The sequence below is a fragment of the Plectrocnemia conspersa genome, unplaced genomic scaffold (assembly GCF_051122295.1).
Source record: "Plectrocnemia conspersa isolate PC_06_02 unplaced genomic scaffold, ASM5112229v1 ptg000005l, whole genome shotgun sequence".
NCBI lineage: Eukaryota > Metazoa > Arthropoda > Insecta > Trichoptera > Polycentropodidae > Plectrocnemia > Plectrocnemia conspersa.
This window is the reverse complement of record NW_028277169.1, coordinates 2,161,168-2,186,652: the sequence shown is the minus strand read 5'-3', so window position 1 is coordinate 2,186,652 and position 25,485 is coordinate 2,161,168. Positions and strand designations below refer to the sequence as shown.

The window sequence follows — 25,485 nt, the reverse complement described above, 5'->3', positions numbered from 1 at the left end:
AGGTTTTGTTGATAGCTTTTAGCGCATTTTTTCACGTTTACCTACGTCATATACCACTCTCAGTTGCTATAAAAGGCGAAGTCAAATCTTAGAACTCATCAATCTGCTCTCTCCTCTTCGGCGAAGATGGCGTTCAAAGCATCTCTCTGCGGACTCCTCGTCCTTCTAGTGATCCAAGTAAAACCTAATTATTTTTACAAAAAAACATTGGTTTATTGAAATAAAATATTAATTTGCAATATGTAATTACAGGGAGGTCTCTCGGCATGTGTTGACCGATGCCCGAAAACGGAACCTCAGTGTTGCTGTAAACCACCCCCAACCTGCACTACTCCAACCCCTATTTGCTGCGAACCACCCCCACCACCACCCTGCACTACTCCAACCACAGTATGCTGTGAACCACCGCCACCACCACCTTGCACTACACCATCTCCAGTATGCTGTGAACCACCTCCACCACCACCCTGCACTACTCCTACCCCAGTATGCTGTGAACCACCCCCACCACCGCCATGCACTACTCCTACACCAGTATGCTGTGAACCACCCCCGCCACCACCCTGCACTACTCCTTCTCCAGTATGCTGTGAACCACCTTCACCACCACCCTGCACAACTCCTACACCAGTATGCTGTGAACCACCCCCGCCACCAATATGCTGCGTGCCGCCAAAAATCTGTTGCGTGCCTCCACCATCGTCATGCGAGTGAACACAATCGCCGCCTCTGTTCGTCACACACTTTTTTCCAAAACAACGTGCAAATACACCAAATAACCATCATCAAGCAATACTATGTTCTGAATATCATTCTTGGACAAAACATTTTTTTTGTTAAATGAATATATTTGTTTTTAAATATATCAATAAAATTATTATGACGAACATACAAGATTTAAATTCAGTGCTATTATATCTTGATGTTTACTTGAAAGTTAAGCGATGGTCTCGGTTTCGTAACTTTCAGGTAAACACAATCATTTGTATAGCGGCCCTAGCGGGACAGAGTCTCTAAACTGGACGAGTCGAAGTGCAATATATGAAAGATAGTACCGACCGTTCAGGAGAGGGCTGGGGAGAGGTTTTAGCCGGTAGGTCGCTGTTAGCAGCGGAATCCGGCACTATCACCAGCAAACTGGAGGCTGGTGGTGTCTTTCGAAGATTTCCTCTCCTCACAACAAAAAAAAAAAAAAAAAAATACTGTAACTAGTCCAATTCAACCACATCACAACTTTGATCGCTATAAAAAGCTTCCGGTAGGTTTACTTCGCAAAAGCCACCCTTGAAAGGTATAAACGCAATAATTTGTGTGTTAAAATGTTATCCAATGTTTCAGATGCCATACGTTTGGCCACGTCTCAAAGAACTGCCAGTGCGTCCATAGATACGTAAAATGCACCAGCAACCACGACACAATCAACTGCTTCAAGAATAATCGCGACACACCTGCAAAATGTACTGGATGCGGAGGAGAATATCCAGTTAATTACAAAGAGTATCTTCATACGATACAAAAGAGACATCAGAGCCCATCTTTTGCTACCCTCGAATCTGGAACACTTATAACCTCGAACTGGATCAATTTCCTGCTCAGATGCCGATGAAACCAGCATTTGAAAAAATGCCTGTCGTCATCTGGGCGTCCGCAAATCAGACAGTTTGAGGAGCCCTTTTCAGATGCAATGTCCACTACACAACTTATCGTGCTCCAGTAGATCAGAGTCAAGCTGGGAAGTGTTCCAGAAAAATGAAAATCACCTTGATGATGTTAGAATATCTAGATGTGCTCTTCTAAGATGGAGCTCAACGTATTGACGTGGAATTCACATGGATTTCGATATAAAACAAACCTGGACGAAATTTATAGAGCCCAATCCATAAGCTGTCATGCACCCGTAGATCATCACATGGTGGTGAATGCTTGATGAATCGATTAATGCATAAGGGATCAACTCTTTCGCTTTTTATACGGCGCACGGTTGCTCCAAACAGATTCAATTTGGATTCGTCGGAGAAAGCCACTCTTCTCCAATCTTAGACGGTCCAATGGCGATGAGCTTTTGAGCAATCAAGGCGATTCTTTTTTATTTTCTCAATAAATAGTGTTTATATGCTGGGTTTCGCGTTCTAAATTCATCTTCAACCAAACGTCTATTCACTGTCCGTCTCGAAATATTCGAGTTTGAAGTAGATTTCAATTCTGTTTGTATTTCAGCAGCAGTTTTGAATCGATATTTTTTTATGATATTCTTTATTCTGCGGGTTCTCAAGTAGACGTTATATGCTTCCGACCACCCTCTTGCACCCGCTCTAGAATTCCTGTTTCGCTATATTTTTTAATACATTTTCGAATAGCAGAACCACTAAGCCCCACTCATCGTGATATATCTAGAATTGAAACCTTTTCTTCGAGATTATTCCTCTCCATTATTTTGGGTTTGTATTTACATAACCGAGACTAACGTGCAACTGAGGAGGCTTTACAAGATATAATAAAATATCTTGTAAATTATTACCACATATGCACTTGACCATAAAAACTACAATAGAACAAGTTTTAAGGAAAGAATACATTTTGAAAAACTTGTCTGAGTCTGTAAATAAATTAATGTTTCATTTAATAATTATGTATATTTAACTTAAGTGTATAGTATTAACTATTCACTTAATTGTGTAAATGTACAATTTGTTTTGAGTATTCCATCATTAGTTTCGGTCTAAGTCGGTGTCTGAGGACCATTGGTTTAATTCAGGTCCAACGTGCTCGGTGTCGTTCAGTGCTGCTTCGGCTGTCGCCGCCGACGGACGCTTCGGCTCGCATCGTGTCGCTATGTGGTCGCGATACACGTCCTTTGTGACGTTAATTTTATCTATCACCATCCTGGATCCGGCCCTGGCCTGTCCCAAGGGATGCGTGTGCTTCGACAGGACCATCAGGTGCATGCATCTTCGGATGGAAGCCGTTCCCTTCGTTCCTCCGGACACTGTGATGTTGTAAGTCTCTCGGTTTTTTTTCTACCGCTTCATCTTCAACACTTCTACTGTATATACCTACTCTCATGAACGATGGTGACCTTCATCCATATCCACTTTCTCGTTTTGTACGGCCCAATTGGTTATTTGTGTCGAGCGAACGTTTCGAGCCCTAAAATACTGTCAAACTTGTATTATATTTGTATTTGGAAGAGGCTTGCTTAGTGAGAAATTGGCTTTAGCTTCCAAAGATGTATAAATACAAAATTTGATACTAAAACGTTATGTTATCATTAAGTTTATTTAAAAAACAAAAGTATGTATATAAACAAAATTGTTTCAAAATAAATTTTATATTGCTTAAAAGAATAACGGTTTTAAATTAGTGTAAATGAAAGTTAATGTAAATTGATTGTTATAGATTATGATACAAAGTACATTTCTATTAATTTATAATACTTGTGCTTTAGGTTAAATTAATATTTTTTCTGGTATTAAAATAACATTGTTTTATTTCAGATTATTTTTAAATTTAATTGTAATGAATAATTATACACAATTTAGAGTGATGCATAGTGCATATTTAATACATTTATAACTGAGCTTTTGTGAGCTTTAAGCTATCTTTATAATGATTTTTTTGCTCATAAATTTTATAAAAGACACGGTTAGTACATGTTGTGCCATAAAATATAATTAGCATATTCAAATGTAGAGTTACGGCTGATTTTACATGTGATTTTTTGTAATTATTAATAATTAACAATTCTATGTAACGATATTGAAATGTACTTTGTTCAAGAATTACAGTTGTTAGCTTTCGTCATATAAGCACAATAAAACTGTGTTAAAGTCGGTGACTAATACCTGAGAGACCTAGGTTTGAACCCCATATAGAACTTAATAATTTTATAATAATATCATGTCTAGAAAAATCGAAAAATTTTATTTTCATATTCACAAATTGAATATCGTGATGAAATATTAAAATAAAATTGAGCTAATACTAGCTAATAATTGATTAAGTACAAATCACAGATTTACACTCTGATGTCTCAACACTTATTATGTAGCTATTGATTGTGTTAGCTTGGTTGTAACGCAGTACAATAATTAAATATAAAAAGCTATAGTAAATATTTAATTATTAAATTCGCTACAATTTTTTCAATATTAGCATAGAAATGTACAAAATTAATTTTTATAATGATATTTTTAGTTACAGTAAATTTTCTAAAAAAACACGGTTAGTACATATTGTACCATAAAAATATAATTACCATATTCAAATATAGAGTTACGACTTATAATTTGATGTCTTCTAGAATGTGTGATTTTTTTGTAATTATTAATAATGATAGTTAAATGTATATACGATGTTCAGAAATCACAGACAGTAAGCATTGTTAGCTATCGTCCAGTTGTAAAGTCGGTGATTAATACCTGAACGACCTAACTTTAAACACCATATAGAACTTAATATTTTTATGGTGATAAATAAAAAATAAAAAATTCCAATCAAGCATCGAAAATACAATTTTCTTAGATTTTCATATTCACACGGTTGAACATTGTGATGAAATATTAAAATAAAATCGAGCTAATATTAGTTAATAATTTATAAAGTAAATATCACAGATTTACAGACTGATTTCAGTCTGATATCCCAATACTTATTAGGTAGTTGTTGATTGTGTTAACTTGGTTGTAACGCAATACATTTTTTATAAAATTTACTATAACAAAAAAATCATTATAAAAATAAAATTTGTACATTTCTATGATAATATTTAAAAAAATTGTAGTGAATTAAATAATGTAATATTTACTTTAGCTTTTTTATATTTAATTATTTTAATGCGTTACAACCAAGCTAACACAATCAATAACTACATAAATAAATAAAAAGTAGATAAAGTAATTTTCTCAATATTCAAATCGCTACAATTCTTTTAACATTATTAAGGAAATGTATGAACTTTAATTTTATGATTAGTTTTTTTCTATTATAGCAAATTAAATAATACATACATTTTTCATTAAGATACAATTATCAGATTTAAGTGTTAATACGTCTGATTTTAACTTGGTATTTTAGTTCTTTCTATTTATGAATCAAGTTCTCGTACGTTTGTTTTGCAGAGTAATTACGATTTTATTCCATCTACTTTTAGCGCTTTAAGAAATTTTACGATTTGACGTTTTATGTTTATGATTTCCTTGAACATATTAATGTAAAACCATTGATATATTCCAAAGTTAAGAGCTATATATTTAATGTTCTTCGACAACATTTTCCTTTGACAGAAAAATCATGAAACCAGCTATGCGTAAAGTATATTTTCAATGGTAAAAACCCGTCATTTTTTATAAATAACTTAACCAAACAGTATTTAATAAGCTTTCGTGTTTATAGCACAAACACGTTCTTAAGTTTTATTTGCATTTGCGATTAATTGAATATTAAGTACATTTCAACCCAGAAATAGTTATATAATATTCTATTTCTGAGTCGCTCACAACATTTTCGATGTGCTAATTTAATTTTATGTGTTAGATAATATTTTAAATTGGATTTTAATGAAAGCGATGGTTTAAAAATATATTTAATATGATTGTAGTGCATCCATAATCGTTATGGCAAAATTAGTGCCTAAAGACTCGTCAAAAGGGTAATATAAATAGTGGTAATACAAATAAATTTGACGAATATTTAACAGCTCCGAAACTGTTGGACACTCTTTTAACAAAAAAGATCAATGCCAAGTATTTGTATTGCACATTCCATAAAATTACGATGTCGTCTAATTGCACACGCACTTAAGCTAGAACACTTGCGTCAGAACTTGACCACAGAACTAGCGGAGCTACGCCGAATGTACCGCGACAATCTTTACAAGTTCGAAAAAAGCAGTTGCTTCATCTTCAGTATGCCATGAATAGACACATATTTATATATTTTAATCTTTCGTGTATTAAAAATAATTTACATAGCATTATTTACAACTTTTATTGAAAGTTAAAGCAATTTTTTAATAGTATCATATTTTAAGTAGTATTAAATTTAGTCTTTACAATGTTACATTATAGAAGCATATAATTAATCTTGTTCCATTTTCCTCGATATCCTAAGCTCGTGATTTTTTTCCAAACAAATGTCACATCATTTACTTATTTGCGGCTTAATATATAAACACAAGACGGGTTGTTTATCTTAAAAACACTTAAACTAATATATCTATCAAAATCTGTCTCGAGTGGCTAGGTTTTAACACTTATTTTTTTCATACATAGTATCTAAATTTATCTACATAAAAACAACTAATTGTAGAAAATAAACTGTCAAATATAAATTTATTAGAAAAAATAGCATTTAACATTTCTTTTATGTATTGATATTATATTTATATATTTAATAAAAATATGATTATAAATTATGAATTTTAATTTAATTTCATTTTAAAACAAAAATAAAATATTAGCTTTTAATATTTACTATAGTATTTATTTTCATTATTTTCTTACGAATCATAAAATGCTAGTAATCTTTTTAAAGTTTAATTTTATTCACCGCTACGCATAAGTATAATTGAGTAAGTTAAAATCTGAACACGTATGTATGTAACATTTGGCTGTACTCGATGTTGTTTCTTAAAATTGCTAAGCAATGATCTAAGGATGTATTTTTGTAAGGATATTAACCACATCAATGGTGAATCTTTAGTTTAAATAAAAAATAAGTTAAAATAAAGAAGTATAGTTAAACTTAAATTAAATATATAAATTAAAATCCTAAGTAAAAATATATTAAATTATATAATATAAACGCAGTTTTGCGATATTTATATATTTAGTAATATACCTGTTATATTATTATTTATATAAAAAACAAAAAGACACGCGATTATTTGTTTTATTCTGTTGCGTTTTTCATAACAGTCAACTAATTTTAGTAAAGAAAAACACCATACGTATTTAATGTATTGGTAACCAAGTAACGGTAAAAAATAATTTAGTGATTTTGCCTTTATCTCCTTTATCAAAAATGTCATTCCAGATTTTTTTAGGGGAGGTAAAAGTCGGCTAGTGTTTGATCGCTATTTTTGTGTCGATTAAATTAACCCATTGAGTAGAAGTTAAATTATAAATATTTGTTAATTTTTTTTAAAGGGTTAAGATTCATAATATTTTAATAAGTGACATGCATTTTTCGAGCCAAATGCTTCAAATGACGCCTCTGTTCTCTATGGTTGCAAAAAGTTGTCTTTTCAATATTCTTTACCCTGCGGGAATTAGAAAAAAAATCGCAGAGTGACATATCAAATGAAAATATCGGTGGCGGCATCACGACAGTGTTGTTTTTGGCTAAATTTACGAATTAGAAGTAAAGTGTGTTTTTTGCCACAATTATTACTTTACCCAAACTGCAAAGTAAAATTATGTACTTATTTATTAAGAAAACCTTGACAATTGATCAAACTTGACGTACTTTTTTTTGTTTCACCCATCAGGATCAAGTCATCAGTGACTTATTTAACGAGTGCTTCATAATGCCGTGTTATTCAAATTTGATTAAAATTGCTTTGCATTGTGCTAGCTTCTTCAGCAATTTCTCTAATAGGGATTCAGAAATTACTAAGCACAACGCCCTCAATTTTTAAAGGCTTTGTAAGTCGCCGATCTCTCTTGTCATATTCTTAAGTCTTAACGACTTTTTTAGTTACTTTTGTACTATTCATAAACACTTTTTTGGCCATATCATCCTCTACATTTCCACTACTATTAAATGAAAATTATTTACCCAATTATAAAAATGACAATTACAACGTACTCATTTTATTTAAATTAGCATTGTTGTACCCTTAAGTTCGCCACCGCTACATTAAATCTTACGATGAAATCGACTCAAATATTTCTTAAGTGTAATCACTTTCGAATCTGTCACAGATTGGCTTAAAAAAAATCTACGGGAATCGCTCCCAAATTAACCATGACACAAACGTCTGAAACCTTTTACGATTTAGCACTCCGTCTCAATTACCAAGAATCCATTATCACTAGACTAGTGTTAAATATCGCAAATTATATTTCAATATTTTTACCTACGATGTTGCTCAGATATTTTTATATATTTAATTGCGGTGATAAAAAAGTTAACAATGGTCAATCTAAATTGTGCATAGAATATAATATTCTACAAAACTTTTATTTGGACATTACGATTTATTAATTAGTTTACTTTAACAACTTCCTGTAAATGTCGTTTTGTGAGATATTTGAGGCGTTTAATGTCACACTGGTCCAAGCATATTTTTCTAGGTCGCCGATATATATATATATATATAAATTCTAATTTAAATAAACTTTTTTTCATATGCTATATCTATATTTATATGAACAAGTTATTCAAATGAGTTCTTAGAGCTTAAAGCTTAATATTTTTTGTTCAAACACATATAATCTTAATCCATCACATTTTTAGCGAAACGAATAAATATATGTATATATTGCTTGACACATTATTTAGCAAAAATCATATAATACAATTATAATTTGTTCCTTGGTAACTTTTGATCTTCTCAATTTCTTAAAACATAAAAAAAACTGATCAAGTCTAAAAACACAGTTGTGTATCTTGTGTATTGCGACAACATTTGTAGTCGTTTTTTTGCTGTTATATTTACAGCTCATTTAGGTCCTTTTTGTCTTAATGGTATTTCTAAAAAATAGCTATAAAAACTAATAGACGATAAACATAATATTACATATAAAACACTTCTTAACTGCGGAAATTCCATTAATTACATATTTATTATTGTGCAGCTGTGAACTTTAGGAAGAAGAGTCTATATCTTATTATTAATAAATATTATTTAATGAATTTATGGTATCCTCAATTAATACCAGTAATCTAATAAAAATATCTGACTATCGAAAGATGCATCTCGAGCTTCAACCAAGTATATGTTGACCCATCGACGTAGCTTACATCGAACATCATCAACATAGTAATGACCATTGTTGTCGCTACAATTTATGAGTATCGATTGTAATCCGATGACTAGTGTGTGCATATACATGTACATATGTATGTATGTAACGTAAAGCCAACAAGGTACGCCCAGTGAAGCGTTTAAATTGCGTTTATTCGTGTAATTAGGCAGCCAAGGCCCATGTAATACGTGTCTAAAATCGTCCATCTGCATCCAAAAATATCGGCCCATAATTAATTTCAATTATAGTCTAGATTCTATAATTATAGAGTGATTCATCGGGATGTATATATTTAAAAAAATACAGAATCATTCATTTACATTACAGAATACGTTCTACTGTTTCTAACCTTTTTTCTTTCAACAAAACGGTGAGAAAATCTAAAATCAAAAAGACGTATAAATAGATATTGAGAAAGCATTTGACAATGTAGTATTATTAAAAAAAAAGTCAGTCAAAAATTCTCATTTATGATTTTTTCGAATATTTTCAAATGGTTTATAACCACTTCAATTTTTATACCGCTGCATAATAAAAGGTACGCCTGTGCCAGATGTTTGAAAATATATTTCTTGAAACTTTTAATAAAGAATTTGAAAGGCAAATAATTGTTTACGATTTCTAATCGGCCTTATTTTTATTTCGGCAATCTATGAATCGCCAGATTGCAAAAAATATATAAGGGCTTTACAGAGTTACGCCAGAAAATTTGTTTGTCGGCTAACTTAAATTTTTATCTTAATATGAAAAATGTTCTGTAGTCAGAAAATCCTTCGTAATTCAACTCTCTGTAATTAATCAAAGTAGATCGATTCGTTCTGGTCCTTAATAACAAAACATCATTCTATTGAAGTTTCATCCTATTCTCTGTTCATCAATAATTTATACGGTAATATTTTATTCACATACTATATTTAAAAAAAAATTTTGAGAAGTGAAAACAAGGATTCTCATTCTATAGAAATGAAAAACATCGGGAAATCATAATGTCTAAGAGTGACTGAGCCATCGAATTGTTGTATGGTAGAGCAAGTCAAGATATTCGGCTTCCAAACGATGGTTAAGTTTACCGCTGACACAACTGGTTCAATAACACATGAGAGATTGAGATACTTCCTGCAGAGAACCTGCTGGTGAATAATATAATGAAGAATGATAGAGTTTGGACACATTCTCTGCCACAATCAAATGTGACACATTTGTTACGTACATTCTTAACGTTTCTTCAACTTCATTAAACATATTGTTGTCTTACATGCAGTTCCATTCATAGAAGCCAATTATTTAATCACTTAAAAAAGCTTAATTGAATGAGCAGCAGCAAAAAATTGTTATTTTACTATTTATAGTATTTTTTATCCTACACTTTAATTATAAAAAATATTTGCTATTTAGCAAAGTAAAATTGAGAATCTAAAACGTTTAAAAAAAGGACTAATTGAGGCCAAAGAAAATCTTTCAAAATAATTTTCTCTCTATTATCACTGAAAGCCCAATGGATTGAAATAATGATGAAACAATCATATACAATAATTAATTCACTTTATTTTATTAGTTATTTATCTACTGACTTGAAATACAGCATCATTTTCATTATTATATTTTTGCGAAATATGTGCGTTGTAATAAAAAAATACTTTTCTGCGAGTTGTGAATTTTGTTTAGTAATGATGACGTATATATTGTATTCTTTTAGTACAGACATAATATCATCGCACAATAAACATGGTGCTTTGTCATTTAATTTAATAAAAAAAAAATTGCATTCCTCTCTGCTTTAAAAGCACGAAATTCGCAAAAAACAGTGGCATATTCGCAAAATAAACAAACATACCACAGCGTTTTTTTTCTATTTATGTCCCTAGTTAAAGAGTGTATTAATATTTTTATTGATATTGGTACTTCGGTTCATCTTTCTTTAAATATTGGTGAAATCTTTTCATCACACGACGCGTTTCGGATTGTGTTTATAATATACAAAAATATATTTTGAGAACTGTTGCTGCTCTAGTATACATTTGTCTAAAGGTTAATCCCGGGCTGGAAGCGAACAGTAAAGAAAAATTCTTTTCGCATCTGGAATACATGAGGTAATCGCCGTAAATTTATAAATAACACAATTTATCTTGTCCAGCGATGCTGAACCATTTCGATTCGTATACGTTAATTCACTTGTACTTATATATATGTAGTATATAACACGACTATACTAAGCAGTGTATATGTTTAATGCACAATAAATAAATAAATACATTATCGAAAAAACATTTTTCTATAATTCGATTAGCAACAATTTAAAAAATCATCGCTTAGAAGGTCTTCGACAAGGACCTTAAAATATAGTCAGACCTTGTTTGTTCGCATATTCTCAAGTTATTTGAGCGATCGTAGACAATTGTGTTGGGATAAATTTGCAATAAAATGAAAATATCTTGTAAATTATTAGCAGAGATGCACTTGATCATAAAAAATACAATAGAACAAGTTTTAAGAAAATAATACATTTAATAATAGAATTCGTGTAGTAATGTGTAATTCGATAATGATTTTAATCTCTATAAATTTGATCAAAATATAAGTCGTATCATGTGCTTTAGAGCTAATAACAAGGGCGTAAACCATCTCTTTCTCAATTATGAATAATGATGAAATGGATGGCTTTCGAACTGAACATATAGTATTGATAATACATTCAATCCAGTACATATTACTATTGCTGTTCTACCCTTTGGTTACCGATCATCAAGGCGTGAACATGTTCAAGAAACAATGCAAAAATCCAGAGCTGTTTCAAACTATCATTGTAAAATATGTGACACTTTAAATTTAATCACAAAGACAGAGACGCTACGGAATCACAACAGCAGAGATGAACCAAGAGACTGGATCTTACATAGAATACATCACGACAATCCCATACGCTCTACCGAAAATATAGCTGACAATAATACAACTCGACACGCTTTTTTATTTATTAAAATAAACTGCTACAAGTCTTTTGGGCGTCTAATTGAATTTAAAGTCACACGCTATTTTTTAAACTATTTGTTCATAATTTAAAAAACTGATTAATTCTAAAAACAAAAGTGTGTATTAATTTTTTAAAGTCTTACAACAACACAAGTAGTCATTGTGCGTTTTTTGTTATGTGAATTTTAGCTTATTATCTTTATGTTACCAATTAATAACGGCTAATCAAAAATAAATAAAAAACACTTTGTATCTGCCGAAATTTCACTACGAAACTATTGCCATTAAACATATAAATTGTTTTTGCGACAAAAATATGTATTTTAAACATCTGTTTAAGATTTTAAAGCGTTGATTTATAAATAGATACTATATTATATGCTCAAATAATTCATTTACAAATACTAAATTGTTCAATACCATATACGTATATTGAAGTATAGGAAAGTGAAAACACCATTTGTATATGACATCGATGCGGAGCTTTGACCTACTAACTATACCTTTGATAGATAAATATCTATAATATCGATAAGATATTATATTAACTCGAACCGTTAGATTTCCCTATTAGAATACACTTTCTCGTCATTTTGCGCATGCAAAGTAAATACTCGTTTACGTCTTTAGTATTTGGAATATAGTTATAAAATATCTTTAATTTTTTTTTATGATCTATTTCAAAACAACTATTTAACGATAATTAAATTTAGGATATTGTATATCGTACGAATACACATTAAGATGATTTACATATTCATGAATATGTAAAACCTATACATCAAATCAATCATAATTATAGGCTATCCATTGACGTGATATTTATATAATATATTTGTATTCATAGTTTAAAAAAAATACACACATGATCGAGTGTTTCCGTTTATCCACTATAATCAACTAGAATTTAATACCATAATTATCTCTTCAAATATTGATAATTTTTAGTTCATTACTGACAAAATATATTTATGTTTCTAAATTTAACTCATCATCAAGAATATATTTAATTATCCCTTTTAAAGTTATCCTGGTACACATTAGCTAGCTTATTTTTAGCATCATTACGGTGCTGTTTTTGTCCAAAATATCACGAATTAGTAGTGAAGTATGAGTTGGTGCATTATCGCGTTAAAACAATCAAAAGCTATTTTTTAGTTTGTCTTACGCAATCAGCGTAAAACGTGAATTTTATCGTTATTTTGAAAAATAAATAACTATAAAATTTTTTACATTTGTTCAAACTTGACGTACTTTTTTTGTAATTAAATAATAAATGCAGTAATCCGTTGGCAATATGTTTATAATAATTGATTCAACTACACGTTATATAACAATGCATAGTTCCTGAATAGTTATATAACAATGTATTTTGATAAAGTTAAATAAACAGTTCAACGTTCAGTAAAAATATTTCGTGTGTCTAGTGTTTAGATAATCCAATATAGATAGAACAGAAACGTTTCTATAAATATATTCAGAGTGCAGTAAGTTCAAGGTTTAGATACACATACTTGCTATGAAGAAAAACTGAAATTTTAATAATTTAACATATATTTATTATTGTTCGCAGAGACTTGAGATTCAACAAGATTCGCGATATTCCACCAGGAGCTTTCAGCAGTGCAAAAACATTGACGACTATTCTGCTAAACAACAACCAGCTGACAATGCTTCGTGGTAGAACCTTCGAGGGTTTAAAAAAACTGAAATATCTCTATCTCTACAAGAATTTGATCCATCACATAGACGACGAGGCTTTCAAGGGTCTAAGTGCATTATCACATCTGTAAGTAAAAATGTTTGCAGCGTGTACAAAATCAAATGATTACCAAAATTTTGCTAGCTGTACTATATATCATTATTTTGCTAAGGTTAGACTTGATCACAAATATTTGCCACAATATATGTAAAATTAAAAGCTATTACATACGATTATTTTTTTGTGTCAAATAGCGTAAAATTATTATACTTCTAATAGTTACAATGAAACCAATCGCATACATTTGCTATATACGCTTATATTGTGTAACCTTTAAATTTTATTGCGAGCGACTGAGTCATAAAAAGTCATGCGGTAAATAGATTATGCAATTATTTCGTCAGTTAAATTAATAAATTATAAATAAAAATCAACATAAAATGAATTTTTTATGGTACAAATCTTAAGAAACATTTTCTCACATAAATCATAAATTATTGTATTACTGTATAAGTTTTAGAAAAGGCTAACTTTAGATCATCGGAATTATAATGAATATATGTATCTTGATATATAACAATGGATCAATAAATAAAAACGGAATTGTCTTATGATTTATCACTCAAATCACAAGCTAGCAAAAGGCATTAAGGCAATACTAAAACATTATCTCAAGGACATATTTTTTTTTATTACAAATTTGACTTCAAAGATTTTCGTCATTCGCCCTTTTGTTCCAAATTCTCCAGATTTAATGTCAATAAAATAAAATTCTCAAGACAATATGACAGGGAAGAATGTCACATTTTCTTATTAAATTACATTGTATCTGGCTATCATAGTGTCTCTCGCTTTACATCGTAATCACTAATTAAGCTCTCGCATAAAACGAGTGGCGGTGAGCGTTTCTAAAAGGTTCATATGTCATCGACACACTTAGCTAATATTATCATGACCAATTTCACGTAATGTCGCACTCCATCGTAAACTTAGAAGCAATCAATTAGAGGCACGGTAATAAAAAAAACCTTGTTGTATATAATGTGAATCGCCACGGTTTGTTTCTGAATTGCTTTGAATTGTTTGACAGCCAAATATAATTAACACTGACAGCTCGTCTCAGATTAATAAATAAACAGCATGATTGTATTAGCTTGGCTAGATTGATAATACGCAATGCGATGGCGTTTCGTAACGGTTCGTCAATGAGATCGTTTAATAAGCGAGTGAACTCTATTTTATTTAACCATTTACAAACAGCCGTACATTTGCTTACCTAATGAATCAATTGAAGTCGATTTGTATTATCTCTAATTAAAACGTCTCTCATATTACACGCATAAGTTTGTAAAACCATCTTAAATGTGAGTACAGTGCCATTTTTCTTCATCGTAAATGATTCAGGTGTCAGTGTCGAATGTGGAAGAGTCATTGAAGAACCGATTTTTGACAAGCTCACACATTTCCTTAAAATGCGTGAGTGTGTGTGTCGAATGAGCTTCTCCCAAGTATAGTCCATCCAAGATGTTAACGCTCATCATCGTTGTGTTGGAAATAAGCATGCATACATACACAGTTTTCCGCGGATTTGTTTACACCGATAGGAGAACGTTACCAATACTAAATCAGGGCTGCTTTAAGGGTAGGGTGACCATATTTTTATTATAAATTTTTGTCATGTTGTGGTATTTTGTAAACAATTAAACAATTCCTGTAATATTAGACTGGTATTTAAAAAAATATTATATTCAAACTGGAGAGTGATACCAACATTGCTCTCATGTTTTTGAGTTAAATATGTATATAAATAAACAAAAGAAGTAAGAAAGTGATATTTTACACTTTCCTCAACAAATTAAATTTATCGCACTTGTAATTTCACATGGATACCCTATTATATTTTCTCACCAATACTGTGACGATGAGCGTTCATATCTTGGACGGACTGTATATTATAAATTCTCTCATTCTCTTATTTATATCAATTAAGCCGTGGTGGCCCACTATAAACGAAATCATTGTACAGTAAGCGCATTCCCATAAAGCATGCATTAGGGCGCCATATCGACGTCACATCTCGCGTCTCTTTTTAGCATTCACTCGTCTCTTTCTAGAATCGTCTTAGAGGCGCCTCGCTCCCGCTCGCGCCGACTATTACTATAGAACCAAACAACCTAACCTTTTTTTAATGTTCTCATTTCGGTATATCTTGTAATTGTCCAGCATCATCCAATCTATGACCAACTGACCCCGCGATCGCAGCGGCGCCTGCGAGTATTTGTGGAACTGATTTAGGCGCCGGCGTGAAACGTCATCGCGACGTCACTGTGGCGCTCTAACGCGTGTATATTGAGAATTCGCGTACAGTAAACCCTCTATAGCAGGGCTCGGCAACCTATGACCCGCGGGTCCCCAAGTGACCCGTTTGGTGATTTGAAGTGTCCCATTTCAGTTCTGCAAATATCATTTTTTAGCGTGTTACGATGTCACGACTAGACCACATATATGGTTGTTAGGACCAAAAATATTCACTGACCCGAATAGTGTTTTTAATAGTCACATTTTAATTATTTTAACGCGCAGTCAAAAAAGATTTCCAAGGTCTGCTCTATAGCGTTTCTCCGTATAGCGTAATTTTTGTTACTGTTTGTCTAAATGTTACAGTGAATATGTATTTTTTAGTTAAGTTATATTTTTAATAGCGAAGTCCAAATACATTTTCACCAGTAGATATATTTCTACTAAGCGCTCAATATGACACACAAACACAAATGTAACCTAATGAAAGTTCTAAAACTAATTATAGTTTAAGATCAAGATACCAAAGCCAACTCATCTCTCAGGGGGAAATAAGCGGAAGAAGAAGTACAGACAGACGTCGCATCTTGCATATTGCTCTATAGTTTGTCTGCACTTTGATATTATACTATGTTTTAAAATATGATAGCTATCCTTACCGATATTACTACAGACTTCTGATGTAAGAGTGATGGACAGAGTATATTCAAACCGAATTTTGGACAATAGGAGAGCGCAAAAACAATTATTACTTCTAAGAAGGCAAAAATTCACGACAAAAGCAATACAATCGTGACGGCAACTGCACGATTTCATTTCTTTTGACGTGAATTATAATTATTTTTTGCGCTCTTCTACTGGTCAAAATTCGGTTTAGATATGCTTCATTCGATTCTCACTTATTATAAGTCGGAATGTTGTTATAAAATGCACGCTAGATAACCGAACGTTTTCACTGCAACGGCGGTGGCACGATTTTATTGCTTTTGACGTTGATTCTAAACTTGAATTTGACCAGAAATAAAATGGAAATATTAAAATAACAACCACTGGCTGACTTTTGCCCCTCCCTGGAAAAAGCAGAAATGACGTTCCTGTGAAGAAACATTTTTTCTGGAACTGACATATAAAAAATATCATCAGACATTTAGATATACTAATAGTATTGTTAAATATAATTTAATATTAAAGTAAGTGACTTTCATCCTGATTTTATCAATATTACTAACACATAAGAGCGACTCAATCTAGAAAAATTAAAAAGCGGAATGTCAACATTAGTAAACGAACACAAGTACCCTTTAATTAATTTAAAAGCGGAATGTCAACATTAGTGAACGAAACACAAGTAAGCCTTTCACAATAAAACGTATCTGTGAGTCAAGATAACAAAAAACAAACTGTGAAACAGACTGCAGCTTATCTAATATGATACAAAAATTAGAAAACTTATACAAAGAAAAGGTTCACAAAAATACGACTCGTTGTTTTTATTATATTAGTTGTATGTCATTTTATTAATCTCTACTTGGGTCGCGAAATCAAAAATATTATTCAATCTGGGAAGTGACAGGTTATGAATTACTGCTATAGATGATGCAATCCAAGATCTAAAAGATTTAAACCACTTTAGACATTCCTTCGATACACTTTGTGTTTATTATTATACTTAAAATAAACACCAGAAATAATTAAATACTGCTTCTAAGGATCTGAAATATTTAATGTAGGGGAAATATTTAGACCTTGATGGGAAGCATCATAGATCATATCGCTTTGTATATTCACTTTAATCCAGACCAATAAGTTGGAATTGTCACATTTGTAATTTATATTTGTGCAAATAAACTATATACACATGTATGTATATAAAAAACTGTAAGATAAATTTGGTTAAATATTTCAAATATCTAATTTATATTTTAAGTTTATAGTTGCGCTATTTGTGTATGAGAGTTTTACATTATCATCATGGTTGATAATTGAAAGCTTGATGTATTAATAAACTTCACTGTTATCTTCTCTATGTCGATACATGCACTCGAGTAGCTTTCAAGGGAACCGACAATTATAAGTGATTTATGGATGTTCCGTTATTGAGAGAGATATGGTGGTATAAATAGCTTGAAAATAATCAATATAGTGAGTTCTTAGATAAAACCGGCAAGTTCTATCTAAGATATTTATACCATAAAAATAATGTCATGTAAAAATATTTACTTATGTATACATGTTATATGCTTATGAAATTTTATTTAAAAATAAACTTATGCCTAATTAAACAAAGCGATTTGTTCTCATTACATAAATTTAATCTTGTGTTTAATTAATTGTTATATTTTTTTACAGATATCTTCATTTTAATAAGCTTGAAAATATAAATAAAGAAGTTTTCTCACACCTGCCGTCGCTGGATAGACTGTATAACATTTCTTTGTATCATATACACAATCTTTTATGTATTACAATCGTTATATTTTTAGGTTTTTGCAACACAACAACATTCAAAAGTTACCAGATGGCACATTTGAAGGTATGAAAAACTTGAAAAGATTGAGATTAGACAGTAACGCGTTGATCTGCGACTGCTCGTTGTTATGGCTGTTGAAGATGATCAATGAGGAGCGAAACAAAGGAACTCTCCAGACCACAGCCGTGTGCCAAAATCCAGAAACGTTCAGGGGTCAACCGCTACAGTCGATGGAACCGATTGGTTTACATTGTGGTATGCATATTATTATTTAATCTCTAACTTGGAATCAAAGTCATTGTTTATTCAATACAACTATATTTATTATTCTTTTATACAAATTTTATAAATATTCTGAATTTGAACTTGTATTTCAGTGAAACCTTATATAGAAACTGGACCGGAAGACATCGAAGTCACGTTTGGTGGATCTGCAATTTTCGAATGTAAAGTAGCCGGAGACCCTGTTCCTGAAATTTATTGGATGAGGAATTCAAATGAGATACCTTGGTCCGATCCCAGGTACACAGTCTTAAAAAATGGTTCGTTGAAGATTGACAATCCGGATGAGAGCGATCAAGGCGTGTTCGAATGCATGGCGAAGAGTCCACTAGGAGAAGTTAAATCCAACATAGCGAGAATGAATTTCAAACGGGAAACAAATTTCAACGGTAGTTGTATCAATTTTATTTATGCATACACATATGTTCTTAGATGTAATCTAAAGTTTATTTTTTCACACAGTTTCCCCTGAATTTTCAAAAATTCCTGAGAGTAAAACTGTGGGAGCCGAAGAGAAATCAGTCAGTCTTCATTGTCATGCAAGAGGACATCCACAGCCACATATACTATGGTACCACAATGACCATAAAGTAATCTTAAATGAGAACATAAAACTCTACCGCAACGGAACATTGAGCATTCGAAACACTGACTTTTCAAATTCAGGATCTTACCGATGTGAAGCTGAAAACATTTATGGCAAAGTTTTCGCTACAGCTCATCTTAAATTTTTAAGTATGCTATATTTTATTATTAAGTTGATGCATAAGTTTAATCCATTTTGTTTTAATCAAATCCAAGAGAAACAATTTTCATTGCAATCATTTATAATTACTTTTTTAACACTTTAATTGCCAAAATCTGATACATCAGCTCTTGTTACTTTAGTGAAAATTGCCTGATCCAAAATTCTGTTTTTAACAAAATTTCGAACCACATTTTTTAATTATTTAATTTTGTATAGAAAGAATTATAATATCGACATCTATTAGAAGAATATACTATCTAAAATATAATTAATCCCTTTTCGTGCCCTAAGATAATCAAAGATGTCATTAAGAGTCTGTTAAAAATCGAATTTCAGAAAAGTATGTTAACATGCGGCTGTAGGATCAAGTCCCCAAAAAGCATGTTAATCGGATTCCGGCGCTTTAAGTGTTAACAGTTTTTTGCATGTATTCATATATGCGATTCCAACAGGAAACCATAAATAACTCTATACGTAGTACTGATTTCTCAATTGTTTAAAACAGGAGGGGCATAACTTATGCAGTGACTTAGTATTTATGTATTTGCTAAACAGAATAGTAATAAAATGATTTAAATTTTAGGTCCTCCGATAATTTCAATATCGACATCTCAGTCCGAATATAATGAAGGAATCGAATTTGAAATTATATGTCTCGCTCAAGGAACACCACCGCCGTTAATTGTATGGTTCAAAGATCACGCTACTATACAATCTTCTCCGAGAGTGATTGTAGAAAATCACAAGATCCATATTGTGACGTTGAAAGAAAAGGATAGCGGTATTTATATGTGTTTAGCTGAAAATAGTGAAGGTTTTAAAGAAGAAAATATCGAGATCAAAGTAATACCGATGAGTAAGAATCCACCGGAGATACTCATCAAACCGTACGACATTGAAGCAATACCGGGAAGCAAAATTGAATTGCCCTGTATAGCTAACAGTAGCGAGGGATTAATTGTGGCCTGGAAGAAAGACGGATCAAATCTGTTGAAAACTGATAGACATAAAGTATCGCTCAGAGGAAATTTATATATAACAAACGTGACTGAGAGCGATGGCGGTCGATACGAATGTTCTTTGACTAATTCGTACGGAAGAGCTACTGCTTCAGGCTTAGTGACTATATTAGAAGAAATGATACAAAAGCCCGGTAATCAATTTGTAAAGATAGCATTCGCAGAAGCCGTAAAAGAAATCGACTTAGCTATCAATAATACGATAGAAAATCTTTTCGGCAAGAAAGACGCTAGACCTAGTATGAGTGAATTGTATAGAATTGTACGATTTCCAAACGCACCTGAACGGCAACTGGCCAGAGCCGCTGAAGTATATGAAAGAACATTAGTCAATATAAGACATCTCGTAAACGCTGGTAAAAAAGTTAATATAACATCTGATTTTAATTATAAAGAACTTTTGTCTCCGGATCATATCAATCTTGTGGCTAAACTATCCGGATGTATGGCTCATAGAAATTATAACAATTGTTCGGATCATTGCTACCATTCTAATTACAGAACATTAGACGGTACATGTAACAACATTCAACATCCCACATGGGGAGCTTCGAACACAGGTTTTAGACGTATCTTGCAACCTATCTATGAAAACGGATTCAGTCAACCGGTCGGATGGGAGAAAGGTCTGAAATATAATGGATATGAATTGCCAAGCGCTAGATTGGTATCAATGCAGCTCATATCTACAGCAGAGGTGACTAGTGATAAGCGTATAACACATATGGTGATGCAATGGGGACAATTTTTAGATCACGATATGGACCATGCAACGCCGTCGGTCAGTTCTCAAAGTTGGGACGGCATCGATTGTAAAAGATCATGCAACTATGCCGCCCCTTGTTTTCCAATCGATATACCTAAATCAGATCAGAGGGTTAATGATCGACGATGCATAGATTTCGTCCGATCTAGTTCAGTGTGCGGATCCGGAATGACTTCTGTATTCTTTGATGAAATACAACCGAGAGAGCAAATTAATCAATTGACTTCATTCATAGATGCTTCACAAGTTTATGGATATTCTGATAATGTAGCTAACGATTTAAGGAATCTGTCATCTGATTTAGGTTTATTGAGAGAAGGAATTACATATCCGGGTAAGAAGCCCTTATTGCCATTTTCTTCTTCGGTTCAAGAGATGGATTGTAGGAAAGGTGCGCTAGATTCAGATATCATGTGTTTTGTAGCCGGTGATATAAGAGCCAATGAGCAAGTTGGATTGCTAGCTATGCATACGATATGGTTTAGAGAACACAATCGCCTAGCTAGAGAATTGAAGGAGATAAATCCTCATTGGAATGGTCAGAAGATTTACAATGAAGCGAGAAAATTAGTCGGTGCGGAAGTGCAGCATATTACGTATCACGATTGGTTACCGTTAATTTTGGGTCCATCGGGTATCGATAAGTTAAATTCTAAATATAAAGGATACGATCCAAACGTCAATCCTACCATAGCAAACGTATTCGCAACTGCAGCTTTGAGATTTGGCCATTCTTTGATAAATCCGATTCTGGAAAGATTGAATGAGAACTTTGCTGAGATTCCTGAAGGACATTTACCGCTACACAAGGCGTTCTTTGCTTCTTGGCGTGTGGCTGAAGAAGGAGGCGTGGATCCTTTAATACGCGGTCTATTTATGTCTCCGGCTAAACTTAAGACTCCTAGTCAAAATTTAAACTCTGATTTAACAGAGAAATTGTTTCACGTTGCTCACGCAGTAGCTTTAGATCTCGCGGCAATGAACATTCAACGTTCCAGAGATCATGCAATACCTTTCTATACAGAATGGAGGAAGTATTGTAATATGTCTAATGTTGATTCGTTTGATGATTTAAAAAATGAGATTACTGACGATGAAGTAAGAAATAAACTTAAAGAAGTTTACGGGAGCGTGAATAATATAGACGTTTGGGTTGGCGGAATTTTAGAAGATCAAGTCGAAGGCGGTAAAGTTGGACCGCTTTTCCAATGTTTGCTGGTTGAACAATTCCACAATTTGAGAGCCGGCGATAGATTATGGTACGAGGATCCAGATGTGTTCACTCCTGATCAATTGGGGCAAATTAAAAATACTAAGCTTTCACGGGTAATTTGCGATAATAGCGACAATTTAGATTATGTGTCTTTAGATGTGTTCATATTGCCGGACCAGAACGAAATGCTCGACTGTCTGGATGTTCCAAGCATGGATTTGCGCTTTTGGATGGATTGCAAAAAGTGCAGCAGTTGCTCCCAATCAAGACATTCGAGAGAAGTAGAAAATATGGAATTTAGACAAGAGATAGCGAAGTTAAAAGAGGATTTAAAAATAATGATGGAAGAATTGAGGAGTCTGACTAATAATTAGGTTATTTTAGTACTTAACTAATAGATTCTCTGCTCTATCAATACTAGTTAAAGTCGCAATAATTATAAATAAACCATATATAATAACAAAAATATTACTTAACACTTGTAATTGGTAAATATTTTGATATTCCGTATAGTCTTTTTCAACAAATATTTATTTAAAATAACTCACGGTTAACGGTTATGCATGGTAAAAGACTTTTGTATTAATTTTTATAAACTATTAAAACTCGTTTTAATATTAATAAAAAAAAATAAAAATTCAATGATATTCAAATAAAATATATGTATTGCGTCATATACCTTTACGCAACTGGTAAAATTTGTCTAATATGTAAATTAAATATTGATAATTAATGAGCGGCTTAATAATGTAGAGCATTTTATATCTTTACATGTATTAATATAGTTAGATTTAATGAATGTGATATTAACAAATATAAGTATATTACACATATCATTATATAAATTAAACTTGTGTGAAATATCTCAATCGTATAGACAAAACTACTATAAATCGATTGATTACATTTTTATATAAATATTATGTAATGAAAATAACAGCATTCATTTTTATATTTTACAATTATAGATAATTTTTATTATTGTTAATAATCTCCTCAGTGAAATAAATAATAAATATAAAATTTTCGCAGTTTTTATTTTTACAAAAATAGTAAAAAATTGAACCATATGTATTTAGTCCAGTCTAGGGATTCCAATCCCGAGCCAAAATTTTGATCCCGGGATTTCGGTATTGCAATTAGTCGATCCCGGGATCCCGGGACCAGTCCCGGGATAATTTTCATGTTATTTTATCGATAAAAATAATTTAAAATGAATAATACAATATATTTTTACATCTGTTTTTTATAACGTACAATGTATAAAGTACGTATAATTTTAGTCTTGGACTTAAAATAGAAACTAATATAATAAAAATAAAAAAGGGAAGGTCTTATATATTTATTTGAGAAGAAAAAAATGAACTTTTGACAATGAATGTACATACTATGTACATTCATAGACACAATTAATTGAAAACATTATTTTGAATAAAACTCACGAAGTAACATCAAAGCATCAAGTGTTTTATCATTTAGCCTTGATCTGATTTTGGTTCCTAAGCAGCCTGCTGCTGAAAAAGCACGTTCAGACTCACAGCCTCAAAGATTCACAGATGACACGTGCAACTCGCGCAAGTTTGTACACGAAATATAACGATGTTGTCAATAATAATTCGATTGTGCTTGATAAATCAACCAATCCGAAAAATTCGGGATTATGTTTTATAATCCCGGGACTCATCGGGTATTGAAAATCGTCCGGGATCCCGGGATCCCGGGATTCGGGATCCCGGGATTGGAATCCCTAGTCCAGTCAAATAAGGCGAAATAAAAGTAAAATCTCGGAATGAAAGATAGAAAGCTGAAATTCTGCACATACCTTTGCTTTGACATTCTTAAGACGGACTGAAAAGTCTCATAAATCAAGTGTCCGCTAGTCAAGATATCAAAGGCAAATGAAGCAAAAAAGAACACGTACAATAAATTCACCTTTATTGACTTATTATAATGATCAATTTTTAAACATTAATACAAAAAATAAATTTAATATAAAAATATACATTAAGTAAAATAAAATATTTATATTAAATAAAACGATACATTAAAATAACAAATTTAATAATTATACTCGCAAGGCTTGTTTGATTGTTTTTTTTTTTTGCCAGGTTGACTAAACCTATTATTAAATCTTTAATAATACTAAATCTAAATTTAATCTTTTTCATTCGTGATTTAAACTGAATTAGATCTTAAAAAGTCAAGGTTTATGGAAGCTCTTAAATCGCGGAAAATAAACGCTCTTTGGCGCATTCAACCAAAAAATTATAAAATAGTGTGGGAGTCATTCGATTTTTTACGACACACTTCACAGCTTTGCTTTTCGTATAGTTTTAGGTTATATGTCTGTCATCGTTATATGTATATCAATATTAACTTACTTTTGTAGCACATAATTGTTAATTACACATTAGTTCTTGACAAATTCTTGCTTGCAAACAAAATTTTGACAGATGGAGGTGTTGAGACGTCATAAAACAAAAATGTTGCCAGTAAAAATAATTTCAGGGAATATGCTAGCTGACGCACAAGCTCTTTTAGAAGAACAAATTTATTTAAATTATTACTAGTATTAAGCTTATACATATAAAAAATTATACATACAGCTGTGGCCTTTTGAAAGTTTTATAGGCAATATTTCACGAATTATATTATTAAAATGTATTCTTTCCTTAAAAATTGTTCTATTGTATTTTTTTATGATCAAGTGCATCTGCGGTAATAATTAACAATATGTTTTAACTTTTAAAGCACGATAGCCTCGGTTATGTAAAGGCAAACCCAAAATCATAAATAGATCTAAATAAATGTCGATCATAGTTAAATCTAAAAAAATAGCATATCTCGAAGAATATGTTTCAATTCTACAAATAGCTAGATAAATAAATCCTCTATCTATAGATTACACAATTCATAATTAATGGGAATCCATTATTAATATTAATATGAACCCAATTGAAAATGTATAAACAGTCATAAAACAACAATTAAGAAAAAAAAACGATCAAAAAATTTAGTCGAGCTAAAAAACATATCATGAAAGTGTGG

The 25,485-nt window shown here is 31.6% G+C and overlaps 1 protein-coding gene and 1 long non-coding RNA gene across 2 annotated transcripts; one reads left to right on the top strand and one right to left on the bottom strand.

Moving 5' to 3' along the window:
- Nucleotides 1-2,761: 2,761 nt before the first annotated feature.
- Pxn (Peroxidasin) lies at nt 2,762-23,074 on the top strand. Its single transcript, XM_088186152.1, has 7 exons — nt 2,762-2,996; nt 13,513-13,728; nt 18,289-18,360; nt 18,423-18,664; nt 18,787-19,080; nt 19,154-19,426; nt 20,023-23,074. Exons 1-7 carry the CDS (start codon nt 2,833-2,835, stop codon nt 22,809-22,811), a joined length of 4,050 nt encoding a protein of 1,349 aa, XP_088042278.1. The 5' UTR covers nt 2,762-2,832; the 3' UTR covers nt 22,812-23,074.
- On the bottom strand, nt 18,711-24,921 carry LOC148234656 (uncharacterized). Its single transcript, XR_015809618.1, has 3 exons — nt 24,819-24,921; nt 18,916-19,019; nt 18,711-18,840 (listed from the first exon to the last, which is right to left on the bottom strand). It is a non-coding gene; the product is annotated as an uncharacterized LOC148234656 (long non-coding RNA).
- Between the last annotated feature and the right edge of the window lie 564 nt (nt 24,922-25,485).

Excerpts from the sequence above, each read along its gene's own strand:
- Pxn (XM_088186152.1), top strand. The coding sequence starts at position 2,833 with ATGTGGTCGCGATACACGTCCTTTGTGACGTTAATTTTATCTATCACC. Across the intron at positions 18,665-18,786 it reads ACCGATTGGTTTACATTGTG|TGAAACCTTATATAGAAACT; the intron begins GTATGCATATTA and ends CTTGTATTTCAG. Across the intron at positions 19,081-19,153 it reads ACGGGAAACAAATTTCAACG|TTTCCCCTGAATTTTCAAAA; the intron begins GTAGTTGTATCA and ends TTTTTCACACAG.